This window comes from Canis aureus, chromosome 28 (genome assembly GCF_053574225.1).
Source record: "Canis aureus isolate CA01 chromosome 28, VMU_Caureus_v.1.0, whole genome shotgun sequence".
NCBI lineage: Eukaryota > Metazoa > Chordata > Mammalia > Carnivora > Canidae > Canis > Canis aureus.
Window position 1 is genome coordinate 26,318,286 of NC_135638.1, and position 20,009 is coordinate 26,338,294.

Sequence of the window (20,009 nt, forward strand, 5' to 3'; positions counted from 1 at the left end):
ACACCATTTTACACTCCCATCAACAGTATGCTAGGGTTCTAATTTCTCCATATCTTTATCAACACTTGTCATTATCTTTTTTAATTTTAACCACCCTCGTGGGTGTAAAGTAATATCTCATTGTGGTTTTGAATCATTCTTAACTTTGGCAAGTTAAGGCTGAAGGCTTTGAGACCCATGCTCTGTTTTGTAGCTAGTCATGGGCAAAATATGATCCACAAAACTATGTTGTCCTAGAGAAAGATATGGGACAATACCTCATACTCCTGGTTACTAAAAGGTAGGACTAAGGAAAGAAGGGAGGGAGAGACTATTAACATTTTTCTTTGTATTCATTCATTGTAAAAATGAGCATCGTATGTATATGTATTGATTAATAATTAGAACAATAATATCAAAAAGCAAAATGAGAAAATATATCTCTTCTGATTTCCAGTTCTTTTGTTAATTCTTTAGAGGTTCACATTAAAATCTTTTTTGTGCATAAAGATCACATATATACATATATATTGGTATGTATAATATTGATACTACCAATACATGTATAATGTTATACATATATAAAAACTTACTTAAAATTATAGCAAGGTCAAATTTGGCTAAATAGAATCTGAGTGTTCTATGGGAAATGTTATACATGGCTAATGATTTGCTGGAATGTTTGAATAAAAGTGTTGGGTATCAGTGTTTTCAGATTATGGGATATTTAGCTGGAAGAAATTTGTTTCTTTGTGATTAAAATCCAATAGAGATATGGTAGGTCATATTCTCCTTGCATTTCTTGAACTCAGTTTAATAAACAGAAAAGGCAAAAAAAATAAAATAAAATAAAATAAACAGAAAAGGCTTATGACTTGATAAGCTCAAGTGAGCACCAGGTTATGACATTTGACAAACTTACTACCATGCTTCTAGGGATTGATTATTTGGATCTAGTGTGACACTTAATCTGCAGAAAATTCATACTGGGTTAGCAGTTCACAAACCTCCACTGCATCATTCCTTCAATCAAAGAAAACAAAAGATTTAAGTAATTTCAAATACTTAATAGCAATAAAACCAACATGTGATTAGTAATGTCCTTCAAGTAAATGAAATTTATGAAATTTTTAAAAAATAAAGTCCAATGCATCTCCCAAATAACCTCTGAAAAGTCTTTTGATAAAATTCTTATATACCCATGTTATATTAGGATATGCAGAAAACATGACAGATACAATCTGGTTTTCATAATTTGATTTTCTAAGTACTGTGTGTGTTTTGTCAAAACTGGTAGTTTTTTTTAGCAGAGCTCAAGTAAAAGAGAGAAAGAAGGATAGAAGCAGACAGAGCAGAATCCTAGTGGTCTCTCAATCCAGTTAATTATTACATATCAACTATATACTGGCTATAAAATTTCTTTATTTTATTTTATCTTTTAATTTAACTTTTAGGTAGTTAACATACAGTCCAATATTGACTTCTGGAGTAGGATTCAGTGATTCATCACTTACATGCAACACCAAATGCGTATCATTACAAGTGCCCTCCTTAATACCCATCACCCATCTAGGCCATCCTCCACCCACCTCCTTTCCAACAACCCTCAGATTGTTTCTCTTTATCCTTTTTTTTCCCCTCATATGTTTATCTCTTTCTTTCTGAAATTCCACATATGAGTGAGATCGTACAGTATTTGTCTTTCTCTGACTGACTTATTTCATTCACTTGACGTAATATACTTTAGCTCCATCCACATCATTGCAGATGGCAAGATTTCATTCTTTTTGATGGCTGAGTAATATTCCAGTGTGTGTGTGTGTGTGTGTGTGTGTGTGTATGTGTGTGTGTGCCACTTCTTCTTTATCCATTTATCAGTTGATGGACATTTGGGCTCTCTCCATAGTTTGATTATTGTTGATAATGCTGCTATAAACATCAGGTGCGTGTATCCCTTCAAATCTGTATTTTTGTATGTTTTGAGTAAATACCTAGTAGTGCAATAGCTAGCTTATAGGGTATTTCTATTGTTAACTTTCCGAGGAACCCCTATACTGTTCTCCAGATTGGCTGCCCCAGTTTGCATTCCCACCAACAGTGCAAGAGGGTTCCCCTTTCTTTGCATCCTCACCAACACCTGTTGTTTCTTATGTTGTTAATTTTAGCCATTCTGACAGGTGGAAGGTGGTGTCTCATCATGGTTTTGATGCATATTTCTCTGATGATGAGTGAGGTCGAGCATCTTTTCATGTGCCTGTTAGCCATCTGGATGTCTTCTTTGGAAAAGTGTCTATTCATATCTTCTGCCCATTTTTTTTAACTGGATTATTTGTTTTTATTTGTTTTGCGGGTTCTTGAGTTTGGTAAGTTCTTTTTTTTAAGATGTATTTATATATTTGTTCATGATAGACACGCGGGGGGTGCGGGCAGAGACACAGGCAGAGGGAGATGCAGGCTCCATGCCAGGAGCCCGACGCGGAACTCGATCCCGAGACTCCAGAATTGCGCCCTAGGCCAAAGGCAGGCACCAAACCGCTGAGCCACCCAGGGATCCCCTGGTAAGTTCTTTATAGATTTTGGATATTAACCCTTTATCAGATATGTCATTTGAAAACATCTTCTCTCGTTCCATAGGTTGAGTTTTAGTTTTGTTGACTGTTTCCTTTGCTATGCAGAAGCTTTGAATCTTGATGAAGTCCCAATAGGTCATTTTTGCTTTTGCTTCTCTTGCCTCTGGTGATGTGACCAATAAAAAGTTGCTATAGCTAAGGCTATAGAGGTTTCTGCCTGTGTTCTCCTCTAGGATTTTGATGGAATCTTGTCTCACATTTAGATCTTTCATCCATTTTATCTTTGTGTATGGTGCAAGAGAGTGGTCTAGTTTCATTCTTCTGCTCCTGTGAGGAGCCTGCTTATCCCCTGTCTGTGCCTCTGCCTCTCTCTGTGTGTCTCTCATGAATAAATAAATAAAATCTTTTTTAAAAATTAAAAAAATGGAATTACCATAGGAACTGGTAGTTCCACTATGGAGTATTTACCCAAAGAAAATGAAAACACTAATTCAAAAAGACATACACACTCCTATGTTTATTACATCATTATTTACAATAGCCAGGATATGGAAACGACCAAAGTGTCATTGATTGATGAATGGATAAAGAAGATGTATATATACATACATATATGCATGATGGAATATTATTCAGCCGTAAAAAAGAATGAGGTCTGACCACTTGCAAAAACATGGACAGACCTAGAGGGCATAATGTTAAGTAAAATAGACTGAGAAAGAATAAATACCGTATGATTTCACTTATATGTGGAACTTTTAAAAAGCCAAAAAATTAACAAAAAAATAAATAAAAATAAAGAAGAAATAAAGAAACAAGAAACCCCACTCTTTTACAAGGAACAAACTGGTGATTACCAGAGAGGAGATGAGCAGGGGGTATGCATGAAATAGATGGAGATTAAGAGGTACAAATTTCCAGATATGAGCTAAATAAGTTATGGAGATGAAAAGTACAACATAAAGAATATAGTCGATAATATTATAATAACATTGTTTCATGAAAGATAGTGACTACATTTTTTGTGTTAAGCACTGAGTAACATATAGATTTGCACCTTTATGTGATGATGCTGGGTAGGTCAACATAGTGGGAGATAGAAACATTCCCAGAAGTTTTTCCTTTACCAGGACACCTAGCAGTAACTTAAACACAGAAATGACTGCAAACCACATAAATATATCATATGAAACCTAAACTAAATCTATCACCAATTGAACTTCCCCTTACCAGTATTCTATAAAACCCACAGCCACTCCAACATGCCTAACACAAAGGCAAGTGCTGCAGAGGTAAAGTCAAAAGGGCAAGAGAGCACCGTTGACTGAGGGTGGCTAAAATGTCTTTATTTTGCCAAACATATGAAATGTGAATACATTGCTAAGACCTTTCCCAAGGCCTTTGAAAGACCTGCACAGAAAAAGAGGGGCCTGAAGCATCAGTATCCCTGGCTTCCATCATTCTGCTCCTGATATCATCTTGTGCCACTACTGAGTGCTCATTGTGTGAGCCACGCTTGAAGAAGCATTTACACCTCCATGTAGTATAATTTAAAAGGACATGGGACGTCTGGTGGCTCAGCAGTTGAGCATCTGCTTTTGGCCCAGGGTGTGATCCAGGATCAAGGTCCAGGATCAAGTCCCACATCGGGGTCCCTGCATGGAGCCTGTTTCTCTCTCTGCCTGTGTCTCTGCCTGTCTCTCTGTGTCTCTCATGAGTGAATAAATAAATCTTTAAAATAAATAAATAAATAATATAAAATAAAAGGATTTACTTTACTTCTCCAAAGGAAAAATACTTTCATATTGGTACCACATTCCTCTGAGTCTTTAGGAATCTTCAATAGAGTTGTCTAGAGACAAAGAAGGAAAATTATCTACTTTCAAAAACAAGGAACAAATACCATGGAAATAAAACCCAGGCTGAATCAGCAAAATAATGTCCTGAGTGCCAGCTCAACGAACCCACCTTGAACTCTTGCCCAGGGCTGTTATCACAGGTGTGTGGCAGGCAGGGCAGCAGGAAGAAAAGAGGTCCCAATAGGGGAAACAGAAAGCATCAAAGACAAACCATGCTATCTTGACAGTTTATGTCTGGGACATATCTTACTGCATGCCCTAAAATAAACCTATATGTAGAATCTGAGGCTAGCTCAGCAGGTTGGATTTATACAACCAGAAATAAAATAGGCAATATTTTAAAAGTGGTTTAGCTCCCTACATAAAAACCTCTTCTCCCAGATTAGATCAAGACTTATTTGTACCTGAGGGCAGGAGAGATTAGATAATTTAAGGTATTCATCACTAATCTATGATAGAAAATGAGAGACCAATGGAAATGTTTTCTCAGAGAAAGATGAATGACAAATTTGTAGATTTGAGAAGTATTCTTTTGATGGTCTGTATAAATCATAAAGGTTATTTAAACTTCCAGTATTTAAGATGTTATAATTTTCCCTCTCAAGAAAAAAAAAGCACTGAGACCATTTTAAATGTGCCTCAGAATAAAAAAAAGAAGAAGAAAAATCACCAAAATATTATTCCCTAATGTATTTTTCCATAGGTCTTCTTACATAATTTTCCATTGCTTTTTTAAAAGATTTTATTTATTTATTTTAAATGTATTGGTTTATTTTATTTTATTTAAATTCAATTTGCCAACATATATTATAACATCTAGTGCTCATCACATCACGTGCCCTTCTTAATGCCCATCACCCAGTTACCCCATTCTGCTCACATCCCCTTCTGCAACCTTTTGTTTGTTTCCGGAGTTAGGAGTCTCTTATGGTTTGTCTTCCTCTCTAATTTTTCATCCCATTCAGTTTCCCCCCTTCCCTTATGATCCCTTTCACTATTTCTTATATTCCACATATAAGTGAAACCATATGATAATTGTCTTTCTCCAATTGACTTATTTCACTCAGCATTGTACCCTCCAGTTCCTTCCGTGTCAATGTAAATGGTGGGTATTCATCCTTTCTGACAGTTGAGTAATAGTCCATTGTGTGTATATATATATATATATATATATATATATATATATATATATCTCACATCTTTATCCATTCATCTGTCAAAGGACATCTTAGCTTTGGCTACTGTGGATATTGCTGCTATGAACATTGTGATTTTATTTGTTTATTTATTTATTTATTTATTTATTTATTTATTTATTTGAGAGAGAAAGCCGAGCAAGAGAGAGCACAAGTGTGGGGGGAATGACAGGGGGAGAGGGAGAAGCAGACTCTCCGCTAAACAGGGAGCCTGATGGGAGGCTCCATCCAGGATCCTGGGATCATGACTTGAACTGAAGGCAGATGCTTAACCTACTGAGCCACCCAGGCAACCCAAAATTTTCCATTTCTATTTGAATAGGAATATAGCAGAATTTGGCAAGCATGCCTAAGTAATATATAAAATCTAAATTCATAATGAGCAATTAAGCTGGGAAAACCAACACTTCTTTAGCAGCAGTCTCTCTAGATAACAATTAGGATGATCCAGTAAATTGAAAAATCATGGAAATTCAACTGTACCTAATACTTTTTATTTCTAGGAGATTCAGCCTCCTGGCAAGTTAAAGCTTTTCTTTCATTTTTATTTCTCCTTTGTAAATGAGATGCTCCAGACAATTTTCTCAGATTCACTGACCCACTGTGTCACTTATTCCATGGCAACACTTTGCCTGTCATAAATAAGCTAAGCAATCCTTCGTTGCCTTTTTTTACAAAAATTATTGCATGGAATTATTGAATCACTGTATTGTATACCTGAAACTAATATAACACTGTATGTTAACTATGCTGTAATTTAAAAAATTTTTAATGAAAGAAAAATATTTTTATAGCAAAAACTAGTACATAGTTCCTTAAAATGTCAGATATTATATCTATTTAATTTCCCACAAAATTGAATGAAATGTTCAGAGTGGGATACTTTAAGACATAAGCATAACATGAAATTAAGGTCAAAGAACATGCTAGAGATTTTAGTAATCAGTACCAAGATTATGTAATAACAAAACTCCCCTTTCTATACCTTCACACTTGTTTATGAACACAGGCTTAGTAGAAGTCACCTATGGAGGTAAACAGCAACAAGGACTTTTGAAAAAAGAACATTCATACAATGTTATTTATTTCAAAGAAGAGGATCTGAAATTGCAACTACATAAAAATATATTTACCTATCAACAGGACTGGAAAGTAACATGAAAAATGAAAATAAGGGGAGTGTTTCAGGGGTGAGTGAGTAATTTTTTTTTTCAAAAAAAGTTTTTAATCTCTTTCCCTCAGCATCTCTATAACAATGGTTTGAAAATGGGTATGTCATCCAGTTCGGAAAGAGAGTGATACAGTCTGACTTTGCTGACAGAATTGTGCCGTAACTGTGACCTCTCAGCCTGTTGCATCTAGAGCCAGTAAGATAGTAGCTATGCTCTCAAGGGAAAAATTAAATCTGTGAACTTATTTCAATGCCTCACTATAAGGGAAGCAGTAACAAAAATAATTTTGTAAGTCTAACACTTCTCAAGACAGAGGGCTATAGAATAAGCAGATTAGTCCTCTCCCCCAACCTGCCCCTGAAGGTTTTCCTTTCACTTTTTAGCTCTGAAAAAGAGAGATCAAGTCTATCCCCAGTGATGGCTATCTATGACAGAGACCATGTGGGCCTTAATTCCAAGCTCTAGGATGCCATGTACATACTCCAGGGTCTTGCAAGGCTTTGGCAAAATAATAAATGATCGATTTCATTCTTTAAAGATTGGAAAAAAGAGAACAACACTGAAGAAGTAAGAATGGTATTGTCCCACCTTAATGAAGTGTCTGACTCTGAATTTAAGGAATGACAGTGTTATTTCATCAAATTGTATTATTGGGATGCCTGGGTAGCTCAGTGGTTGGGTGTCTGCCTTCATTCGGCTCAGGGGGTGATTTTGGAGACCCCGGATCGAGTCCCTCATTGGGTTCCCTGTATGGAGCCTGCTTCTCCCTCTGCCTGTGTCTCTACCTCTCTCTGTGTGTATCTCTCATGAATAAATAAATAAAATCTTTCTTAAAAATTGTATTATCAGGAGTTAAGACTCAGGACAGCAGAATGATATCTCAGTTTAAAACATACTTGCTAGATCTTTAGCATCACAAAAGATTCAAAATGGTTTGTAGGGTGCCTCACAAGTCTTACCTGTTTTTGGAACACTTATGATGATTTTACCACTCCTTAAGATGATATGCTTAGTGCAACACCACTTTTAAGTTTCCTTTCTTTCTTTTTTTTTTTTTTTTGTTCTTTCTGTCCTCCTGTCTTCCTTCCTGTCTATCTATCTACCATTTAGCTAGCTAGCTCTTTTCTAAAGGACCAGAAAACTGAGTCAATGCTAAGCTATGTTAGCAGTTAAAAGTCTATTACAGGGAGAAATTGTGATTAAAGCTGCCACTTGTCAGATCTGACTTTACCCTGTATTGACTCTTTTTTTATTTAGGTATAATTAACAGAAAATTATATCAGTTTCAGCTGTACAATATTATAACTCGATATTTGCATATATTGTGAAATGATCACCACAATAAATCTAGTTGACATCTGTCACTGTACATAGTTACAAAGTTTTGTGTGTGTGATGAGAACTTTTAAGATTTACTCTTTAGCAGCTTTCAGATATAGCAAGACAGTATTATAAAAAGCATAACTATGCTAGATAACATATACAACATGTAACTATAGTCACCATGCTATTGCTATAGTCATTATTGCATCCTCAGAACTTATTCATTTTATAACTGGAAATCTTAACTTTTTGATCACCTTCACTCATTTCTCATACTCCCAAACCCCTACCTCTGGAAACCACTATTCTGGTCTCTGTAGTTTTTGTTTGTTTTAGATTCCACTACAAGTAAGATCATAGCTTACTTTGTCTTTCTTGGTCTGACCTATTTCATTTAGCATCATGCCCTCAAAGACCATCCATATGGCCACAAATAGCAAGATTTCATTCTTTTTATGACTGAATTATATTTGTGTATATTGTACTACGTTTTCTTTATGCATTTACTTGTTGATGGATACCTAGGTTGTTTCTGTGTCTTGGCTATTGTGAAGAAGGCTGCAATGAACATGGTGGTGCCTATGTCCTTTCAAATTAGTGTTTTCTTTGGACAAGTGCCCAGAAATAGAATTGCTGGATCATATGGTGGTTTTATTTTTAATTTTTTGAGGGGCCTCCATCCTGTTTTCCACAGTGGTTGCATATATTGACTCTTGCAGAGACAAGTTCTCCCAAAGATCTTCTAAAGCAGGATGCTAGGCCAGAATATTTTTACAGAACCAAAAATAAAGGCAAATACATAAAAGAGTTTTGAGTTCCATATGAGAAAAATAGCACTTAAATTAAAAATGTGGATTTCTTCTATTTAGCAGCCTTTGACATTCGGTATTCCAATCTAAGCCATCTATTTTCTTTCTCTTTTATTTTAATAAGTAATAAAGTAAAAGCTAACTATTTCAAATATTTCTACCTATGATGTACCTTTAACCACACATTATTTATCATTATCCTATACCACTCTAATTTTTGAGTTAAGGAGATAAACTGGTAAGAAAAAGTATGAGAGGCTTTTGCTATTGATGAACTAAAAATGTGGGGGGAAAAAACCTGAGGAAGGGACTATAAGAAAAGGCCTTAGGAAAATAAAAAATAAAAAAAATAGAGAAGTCAGTGAGGATATAAATCATCTACAAGCCAAGGAAAAGGAAAGTTACTGAAGGAGAGAAATAAGACCATGGTGACAAAAGAGTTGAAGACTGATTAGGACCATGGGAAAGGTCCTTGACAAGAAGATGCTATGGCATGATCCTGAAAAATCAGTATCTATGCACATTAGTCAACAGATTCTTTTTCATAGAATTATCCTGTTTTAACTTGAAACATCCTAACTTTTGATGAGTGACAATGTGCTTTTTCTTGAGATAATAACTTCTTTGAGGCTGGTTAACTGAAAGAATAAGTCAATGGCTTTGTATTTTCCACTAAAATAATTAAATTTTTGGCATTGAATTCTACATCAAAAGCAATATGCTCAAATTATTCAAATATCATTTCCAATGCATAATCTTTTTTTTAAATGAAACTTCTGTCAAAAATATCTTAACTGGTCAAAATGTAAATGAAATCAGAAAGTAAAACACAAAATTAAAATGAAGTGTATTCTTGAAGTAGAGAACAGAAAGTATAACAGTTTCCCACCAAAACCAAAAAAAACCCTCTCTGAAAAAAAAAAAAAAAAAAAAAAAACGTTAGGTTGAAGGCCACCAAAGCATAGGTCTGGCAAATCAGCAATTGGAATGAACTTCCAAGGGTGGAAATTACTCTGGAGAATTTTGGTATGCTGTTTTTAGAAGGTTCCATTTTGAAAGACAGTGTCTAAAATATATCAATCTCCATTGTTTTACTGGAATTTAGAGTGAAAGACAGTCTGATGAAAACAAATGTAATGATCTGCCATGGTAATCTTAATGAGATTATCAGCAAGTACTTCAACTTGTTCCTTGAAGCAAAAGGGAAACCAGTTTAGTTTGTAATGCAGATCTTATAAATGTCTTTTGGACAGAATTGGACAGTGCAAGGTCAAAATATGATAGCCAGATATGTGTTTCTAAGCAGCCTAGCTTAGAAAGATGACCAGTATCGTTAGAGTCTTTTATGTCTAATTTATATAATGTTAAAGAAAATAGTCCTGTGTGGCCTGGGGCAATTCACTAAACCTCTTTGAGGCTGTTCTCTCATGTGTAAGATGTGAATAAAAATACTTAACTCATTGGGTGGTTGTGAGAAATAAATTAAATAATGTTTACAAAGCCCTTGACAAAAAACCCCACACAGAGAAATGACTCCAATAAATGGGTAACTCTATTATCTGTAACTGTAATCAGATTTGACCTATCCTGCCTCTCAGAGACTGTTCTCTGAGAATAGTTTTTGAGCAGATGACTACTCTAAATCAAGAAGGGAAGTCAAGAGAGCAGACCTAGGATATTACTGGGAAGGTGGAAGATCTGATATGAATAACATAGTAGAGGCAGCAATCCTTAGACAGGAGCAAGAAAAAGATGGAAAAGAAAAATCATGAGTCTTTTCAGAACCTGTAACCACTTTTTGCTAAGGAATGCCAGACATACTCTGGATTCTGATTCAAGATTTGAGGGAATTCTGAAGGCTGAGAGAGGACTTAGATCATTTTTCTAATTTTATTTTACAGATGAGGACACTGAGGGCTGGACACATGAGAAATTTTTAAACTACATGATTGGTTAGTGAAAACACGGGGACTTCAAACTGCCAACTTCTACTCCAGTGTTTTTTTCCACAGCTTAAAACCTTCTGTCACATAAAAGAGAGCAAGACCAGAAGAGATCCAGAAATGACCAAAGGAATATTTGCTATTTAGGAAGGGACAAGGAAGAAAAGCAAAGAGTTGAATAGATCAGAAGACTTCATGTAGACCTTGGTTCATTTCTTGGGGTTTTTGTTCATATGTTAATGGAAAGGAAAGAACAAAACAAAAGTATTTCCAAAGAGGGCTCACACTAATAAGAGATTTACAGGAGAAGATGTACACTTGGTGTATATGATGGGCCTGCAGGGATAACATTTTAATAATCTCAGCACAAATGATGTGCATACATTTATGTAAATTTCAGAAAAATTCAATACACAAAACAATTTAGGTAATTATCAGAAACACTCCCAAAAATACTAAATAAGGAATTTGGTGTAATTTAAAAATCACAAATATAAGCAATTTTATAAGAAAAGAGCTAAAAAAAGTCTTAGATTCTCTTATTTCCAATTAATTTCCACTATTTGTCAACTTACAAAATATATTTGTTGTGGTTACGTGTTTATACACTATTTAATATTACTTAGCACTTTTTATACCCTGTTACACTAAAATCCACTGGACTATCTTGAACTCTGAATAGATCATTTTACCATTGCATGCATGCTTTTATAAATCATGCATTAGTCATTTAGAAAATATTGGTTCATTTTGTATGCAGATTTTCCAAATGTTGGCACATTACATTACATAATATAAGAAAGTAATCTAGTAATAGAACCTCTGATATCATTAGAAAAATCTGTGAGGATTAGCTTATGGTAGTGGATGAATTGTAATATGCACTTGAAAGTTTGAAATTATCATCGACAAGTATTGTCAGTTGTTTTGCTTAAGGTGATGGGCTCATTTACTGTATTTAAAGAAAATGTCTGTCAAATACCCAAGTCACATTGTCTATCAGCCATACTTTCAAGTAAAATGGTGTTTCATGAAGAAACTAGCTACTTTATTTAGTTCACAATATAAACAATGGCAGACAACCAGCATACTTCATCATGTAGCACAGAATGTAGTACTTTATGCACATTTCCACTTCATCACACAGATTGGAAGAAGATGTGATCTCAGAGGTTGAGATATCATAAAAATAATTTTTACTTCGATGATATGCATAAGCTAAAATTGGCAGTTTTTTAAAGTGAGTGCATAGCAGTGAAGAATCCAATAACTAGTAGCACAGTTTGCTCTGTGCTGAGGCACAAAAAGTTTCATTGACTATTTCTTTCACACCATCATCGCAATTGTCAACCCAGTGAAACAGGCAAATGTCATCTTTGTATTCATACCAAAATGGTTTTGTTTAGATCTCCCCCAGGAGGGTCTCCAGGACACCCTAGGGTCTGCAGACCACACTCTGCAGATCCCTGTGCTACACTGTATTAATGATGCCAGCATGGATCTGATTGCTATCATTTATATGTTTGACTCAGGCATCCTTCTAATTCCTTAAGATGTACTTCTAGTTTCTTATTAATCAATTCGTTCCATATATATTTTGTGTGTGCTCATTACTCAGTGAACCTGGGAAATGGCCGCTCCTCATAAATAGTATAGAATCTCCTAGAAAAGACAAAATTTTAAAGAGGACATCAGAAATTTGATAAATCTGAAAATTTTAAAGGTGTTGAGTAGTTTAAACCTAAAAACTTGAAAATGAAGTAGGTATAAAAAGGTCACTAGAAATACTTTCAACAAGGAAAAGTGGGAAATAAAATACAGTATGGCTGAAGATAAAGACTGTTTTTATTGCTAGCTAACTAGTGCATTAAATGGAAGTTTGATGTGAGAAAAAATTTTAAAGTAGAGTTCCTTAGACTCTGGAAATGAGAACAAATAATAAAGATTTATGGTTAAGAGGAACTTTAGGTATCTTTCAAGAACAAAATTTGAATGTTTTATTAGCTTTAAGTACTTTCATAATTGTATTAAGTCCTACATTGGAAAAAAGCTGTAAGAATGTAGCCAAAAACAAGTGAAAAAATGTGTGTTATACACTGTGGCTTTTTTTTTTTTTTTTTGCTTTAAAAAGGACATCATTCATTCTTTTATTTGACATACTTATCAAACTTTTACAGAAAACATCAGAAATTTTTAAAATCCAAAAAACTTAAAGTGACATGGATCTGTTTACCCAAGAAGCTTTAAATCAAGATTTATATAATAATTAGGAAGGAAGAGAAGTACAAGGTGCTTTTTCTAGGAACTGCAGTAAGTACAAAAATAAGCCAGACATTAATTCTACCTTCATGTCGAAAAGTTAGGACATGGCCACAGGACAAGTCTACTGAACATGGTAGAGGAAATTTGTTGCTTTATTTTGCTGCCTAGTATCTGTATCTTATAAATATAGGGACTCTCCCATTTTATGAGTCGTTGGGAGAGGCAGAATTTTGCCACCTTCTATGAAAGTCAAAGGGTCAAGTATCCAGTGTCCTCAAACCCTCTGGGCATAACCTAGGATTAGCCAAATGTATGTGCCCACATGGGACTTTGAATCCTGCGCAGGTGGTGCAAGGTAAGAAGAGATTGTATTGGCTCCTGGATCCATCAGCAGGGGGGTATGGTGACAATAAAGGTGGTGGTGCCAGCTGCTCCTGACTAGCCTACAGACTAGATTACCTTACCTGTTTTTCAGTCTCCCAACCATTCTGTGAGTCTCCACCACATCATTCAATCATTCATTCTTGTTTGCAGCCAAGAATTCTGAGTAATTCAGAAATTTATCTTTTGGGGAAAAGTTCATGGAGGGTAAAGCAATTGAGTTGTACCTTGAAGAGTAGTGTAGATATTGGCAACGTAGTACAAGAACATTCCTGGATAAGAGAATCGCATGAGCAAAGGCATTGGCTTGGGAAACTTATTCCATGTTCCAATATGTATTTACTGATTTTCTGCTTTAGGTAAGACACCCTTCTAGATACTACAGCCAACAGTAGTATGGAAAAGATAAGAGAGTAGTTGGATGTTGGAAGAAAGGGAAATGGGATGAGAAGAAAGGGTTGAAATGACAACTGTATTACAGAAATGAAATACTTTTTACACTGGGTCATATGGTATGTGGGATTTCAACTTGTGAAGGCTGGGGACAGGGAAAGAAGAAGTGGATATTCAATTCAGAGGGAACAGCATAGCACATACGTGGAAATGGAAAGGCAAGGCACTTGTGGGAATAGAAGTTTAAGATGCTGGAGTAAAAGCTTTGATGTTATGAGTAACTCCAAAGATTCTAGTGTTATGTGAGTTATGCAGAAGCCAGGGCTGTCCTCCTCACTGCCATTTCCGGTCACTTGTTTTCGAAAATGATTGGCATGCTCTTTCATTGATAACTTTTTTGTAAAGATTTATTTATTGGAGAGAGAGAGAGAGAGAGAACAGGGCAGAGGGAGAGGGAGAGGAAAAGAGAATCTCAGGCTAATTCCCAGCTGAACACAGAGCTGGACACAGGACTCGATCCCAGGACCCTGAGATCATGACCTGAGCCGAAATCAAGAGTTGGATGCTTAGCTTACGAAGCCTCCCTGGTGCCTCTCTTCATTGTTAACTTTTATTCATGCGTATGTAAACATTTTTATTTCTACTTCATTGCAAATTTCCATCATCACTGTATTTGTTATAAATCTAACAGTCTTTGTGATTTCACTTAAATATGATGCAGTAAGGGAGGGAAGGTCATCCGAGGATTATTTGGCAAGCAAACCTCTCCACAGATTAAGGAAAACATTTCTCCCAGTTATCTCTTTCATGTGACTAAATTTTGGCTAAAATAAAAGGAACTTGTTTCTTGTGGCTTTGTTCCAAAATTTTTTTAGACATTTGATTGCTTTTTTTGTTGGTTTGGGGGCTTTTTTTTTTTTTTTTTTTGGTAAAGCACTCCTTTAGTTTAAATGTTGTATTAATATTTGTGTTTGCTTTACAACAACTTATCTGTTTCCCTGTCTTTCCATCTGTGTACTATAGTGTTGCTTATTTGTAGGCTGTGTGGATTATCACAATTGCCAGCAGATATGCTGCAGTCATAGTATTTTGCCTGCTGTGCTTGGATAGATTGCTCAAACCAGGAAACACATACAAGAGCTTGAGTAGTCAAGGCATGTTGTTGCCAACAGTCTTTAGGCACTATTGACAACATTCATGTCACCTACAGTTGGCCCAATCTGAATTTAAAAATCAATATATGGGAAGTATTAAGGAAAATCATGATAAGTATACAAACTTCAACTCTGAGAATAACTGACTCAGTGAGAAGATTTGAAATGAAAAGAGAAAGCAAGTGTCACAGAATACCTGAAAAGTTTTTTCAAGGCTTTCTAGAAAAACAATAGAGGGGAAAAAATGTATAATAGAAACTCTAATGAGATATAACACAGGCTCTAGTATGTATAGTGAAGGGAGGCCATAGCCATGCTCTATCAAACCCCATTTCTTTTTTTTTTCTTAGATTTTATTTATTTATTTGTGAGACACACACACAGAGAGAGAGAGAGAGAGAGAGAGACAGATAGACAGACATAGGCAGAAAGAGAAGCAGGCTCTATGAGGAGCCAGATGCGGGACTTGATGCCGGCCCCAGGATCACAACCTGAGCCAAAGGCAAATGCTCAACCACTGAGCCTCCCAAGTGCCCCTCAAACCCTATTTCTGAGACTAGAATCACTCTGAGCATATAAGGGGTTGTGCCTTCAGAACAACAGTGGTGACTTGCCTCCATAAGGAATTGTTCTGGAGTTTAGAAACTGATTGGCTAAAGCAATAAACTCTCACAGCACATGCTTTGTTCCTTTCTATTGTGTTAAAATATGTCTAACATAAAATTTACTCCATTTTAACCATTTTTAAGTGTACCATTCAGTGGCATTAAGTATAATCATAGTGTTGTGCAACCACTACCACTATTCCTAAAACATTTTCATCATATCAGACAGGAACTCTGTACTCATTAAATAATACCTCCCCAATCCTCCCTTCCCCTTAGTCCCTAAGAGCCACTACACCATTTTCTTTCTCTATGAATTTTACTATGCAAGGTACCTCATATAAGTGGAATCATATAGCATTTGGCCTTTTATATCTGGTTTACTTCACTTGACACAGTGTCTTCCAGGTTCATCCACATTATAGTGTGTATCAGAATTTCATTCCTTTTTATTTATTTATGTTTTAAAGATCTTATTTATTTATTCATGAAAGACACAGAGAGAGGCAGAGGGAGAAGTGAGACTTGATCCAAAGACCCTAGGATCACGACCTGAGCCAAAGGCAGACACTCAACCACTGAGCCACCCAGGGGCCCCAGAATTTCATTCCTTTGTAAAGCAGAATAATATTGCATTGTGTATGCATGCTCCAGTTTGCATATTCACTCATCCATCAATGGCCATTTAGGTTGTTTCTACCTTTTGGCTGTTGTGAATAATGCTGCCACAAAGATTGGTGTACAAACACTTGTCTGAGTTCCTTGCTATTTTGCATATATACCTTGGAAACTGCTGGATTCTATAGTAATTCTATGTTTTATCTTTTGAGGAACCATCCAACCATTTTCCACAGTAACTGCACCATTTACATTTCCAAAGACAGTGCACGATGGCTCTAATGTCTCCAAATCCTCACCAACACTTGTTATTTTCCATTTGTTTCCATTTCCATTAGCCATCCTATAGGGTGTATAGTGCTATCTCACCCATAGTTCTGATTTGTATTACCTTAATCACTAATGATGTTGAGCATCTTTTGATGTGTTTATTGGCCACTTGTATATCTTATTTGGAGGAAAGTATATTTAAGTCTTTTGCCCATTTTTGAACTAAGCTCTTTGTCCTGGGAAATTTTTTTTCAAGCTTTGACTTTGAATATCTAATTGCTGCATCTTCAAAAATTAATAACCACTATTACTGTGTTCACTTATTACCAAATGAACAAATTTCACTTTAAATTTCATTAAATTTTGGATACTGACTCCTTCCACTCTAAGAATTGTGAAGTTTTATAATCCTTAGACAATTTTGAGATTCCTACATCTATAAGTAGAAGAATTATTTTATTTTTTATTTTTTGTTTTTTTTTAATTATTTTAGTTTAATTTAAAGAATTGAGTTAATACTATTAATAATGTATATATATGTATACATATAACTTATTTTGTTATACCTTGTCAATTTCTAATTATATTGTATAAGTTGTTTACCTAAAAAATTAATCCTGAGATCTTTCAAAAGTAATTTAACTTTTATCCCTTTACTTTAGAGTTATTTTAAGTTTTTGAGCTGTGAATAAGATATTAGATGGATATTAACTGGCTTATTCAGCAACTGCTTACTAGTTTCTAATTTAAAGTGGTCCAGAAGATGTAGAAAAATCTTGTGAACCTATGATTTTGAACCTGAAAAGGGAATGACATTTATAGGCTTAATTGGTTATCTGTAAACTTGTTCTGTATAAATTTGCTTGGTGCCACCTCCAAAAATGCTTAAAGGCACTACTATCTCTCTTTCAGGCTATTTAAAAGCCTTCAGCTGGTTTCTTTGCTTCCATTCTTCATCTAGAAAGCATTGCCAACAGAGAAACTGAGAGATCCTTAAAACATTTAAATCAGATATCATTTCTCTGATTAAACAAAAGAAACAACAAAACAAAACAAAACATTCCAGTGGTTTCCCCATCACACTTAGAATAAAATCCAAACCCTTAATGAGGCCCACAGGGGCCTACATTGATCTGGTCTCATCTCCTTTCCCTGTTTCTCAATTGATTCATTCTGTCTACATTGACCTTATTCATGCGCTGAGCATTTGTACTGGTTCCCTCTATCAAGAAAGTTCATTCCTACCCCTAATCCTTGCCTAGCTTACCTCTTACCTCATCCAGGTCTCTGCTCATATGCCATCTTCCCAAAAAGGCCTACCCAGACTTCTGTATCCCATTTTCTAATACATTTCCCTGTTTTGTTTTCCTTCATAGCACCTAACACTAGCTTATGTTGTATTATGTTACATTATGTTACCTTGCATTACCTTATGTTATGTATCTGTTTTTTGCTATTCTCCCCCAAAGAATTTTCACTTCATTAAGTCAGGGACCTTTCTTATGTTATTTCCAGTGGCTACAAGAGTGCTGAATAGGTAGTAGTCACTCAACAAATATTTAGTGAACAAACAAATGAATGAAAAGACTGGAGTTGAAGAATCTTTAAAGGTATTGTAATTTTGATAAAATCTCTGCACATTCATTTCTAGGACTGCTGTATAAATCCCATAAATGGAGTGGTTAATGGTAAATTTTATGTTATGCTGTGTAAAGTAGGTGGTTTAAAACAAGAAAGATGTACTCTCTCACTGTTCTGGAGTCCAGAAGTCTAATATCAAGGTGTCTGAGGGGTTGATTCCTTCTGAGTGCTCTGGGGGACAATCTGTTCTATGTCTCTTAGTTTCTGCTGACAGCCAACAATCCTTGGTGTTTCTTGGCTTGTTGATGCATGAATCCATTCTCTGCTTCCATCTTCACATGACATTTTCCCCATGTCTATGCCTTTACATGGCTGTCTTCTTATAAGAACACCAGTCATAATGATTAAGTGCTCATGCTAGTTCAGTATGACTTCTTAATTTAACTAGTTATATCTGTAATGAATCTATTTCCAAATAAGTTCACATTCTGAGGTGCTAGAGTTAAGATCTCAACATTATTTTTTTTTTTTTTCTGGTAGTAGGGGAGCAGACACAATTCAACCCATAACAACCTATAACCAACTGCTTTAAGATCTTAATATCTCATTCCTTGAACTATTTTAAAGAAGGTATTGGACCCCAAGACAAGGCACTGGAATCCAAAGTAAGTAGGGAATGTAAGTAATGCAGGTGCTTTCTTTAAGTGTTATTATTTCATGTAACAACGATAACAAGTTCAGAGATACTCATTAGTTGGAAAAAACTGTTTAGTAATCAATTTTTAGGTACATTATTAAAGGTTTTGCTTTTCTCAGTAATATTCATTCTGTTCAACATTCTACACTGTTACTATGTGAAATATAAAGGAAAGGGGCCCTTGTTCTTTGTAACTACTCTTCTTCAGGGATAGCAGGAAAGAACAGTATTTTTAAAAACAGAAAGTAAACCTCAAACAGGCATACACTTAAATATTTATAACCAGAGACCAAAATTTGTGTTTCACATTTGTCAGTCCTCCCACATCCCTTAATTGAACAGATGGGTTTTATACTGTGCCCTAAAAAAAAAACAGCTAACTTGATTAGTTTTTGTTGTTGTGTTTTTTCTCCAAGCCTCAAGTGTGGAAATGAATTTAGAAGAATTGACCCTCTGTGAAACATCTCCTCCTCCAATTCAGATACACAGAAATTGAGTAAAATGATTGTATTAGCTTCTTCGGGCTGCTGTAACAAATGACCATAAAGCTACTTTGGTTGGCTTAAAAGAACAGAAACTTATTCTTTCACAGCTTTGGAGGCTAGAAGCTCAAAATCAAGGTGTTAACAATGCCATGCTCCCTCTGAAGGCTCTGGGAGAGAATTTGTTTCATGCCTCTCTCCTAGATTCTGGTGGTAGCTGGCAGTCGTTGGTGTTTTGGGCTTATAGAATAGCAATTCAATCTTGGTCTCTGTCCTCACATGGCTTTCCTCCCTGTGTGTATGTGTGCCTCTCAATCTCCCTCTTAGAAAGACACCAGTTGTAGGGGAGAGGGCCCACTCTAATCTTCTATGACTTTATCTTAACTTGATCATATTTGCAAAGACCCTGTTTTCTTTTTTTTTTTTTTAAGATTTTATTTATTTATTCATAGACACAGAGAGACACAGGCAGAGACACAGGCAGAGGGAGAAGCAGGCTCCATGCAGGGAGCCCGATGTGGGACTCAATCCTGGGACCCCAGGATCACACCCCAGGCTGCAGGCGGCGCCAAACCGCCCCACTGGGGCTGCCAAGACCCTGTTTTCAAATAAGGTCATAGGTATGAGGCATTAGGACTTAACCTATCTTTTGAGTTCAATTCAATCCACTACAATGATTTTAATTTTTTAAATGAGAAACATAATACTTATACAT

The 20,009-nt window shown here is 35.6% G+C and overlaps 1 protein-coding gene across 12 annotated transcripts in view; it reads left to right on the top strand.

Annotated features, from left to right (window-relative positions):
* LOC144300565 (uncharacterized) overlaps positions 1-19,694 on the top strand; it is a 228,499-nt gene extending 208,805 nt beyond the window's left edge. For 9 of the 12 annotated variants that reach the window (XM_077876777.1, XM_077876778.1, XM_077876781.1 and 6 more), the window contains 5 exons: positions 6,614-6,794; positions 13,029-13,161; positions 18,050-18,144; positions 18,656-18,780; positions 19,229-19,694. In XM_077876777.1, coding sequence (XP_077732903.1) covers positions 6,614-6,765 — 152 coding nt within the window. In that variant the 3' untranslated portion in view covers positions 6,766-6,794; positions 13,029-13,161; positions 18,050-18,144; positions 18,656-18,780; positions 19,229-19,694. The other 3 variants (XM_077876772.1, XM_077876773.1, XM_077876775.1) reach the window with 3 other exon arrangements.
* The last annotated feature ends 315 nt before the right edge of the window (positions 19,695-20,009 follow it).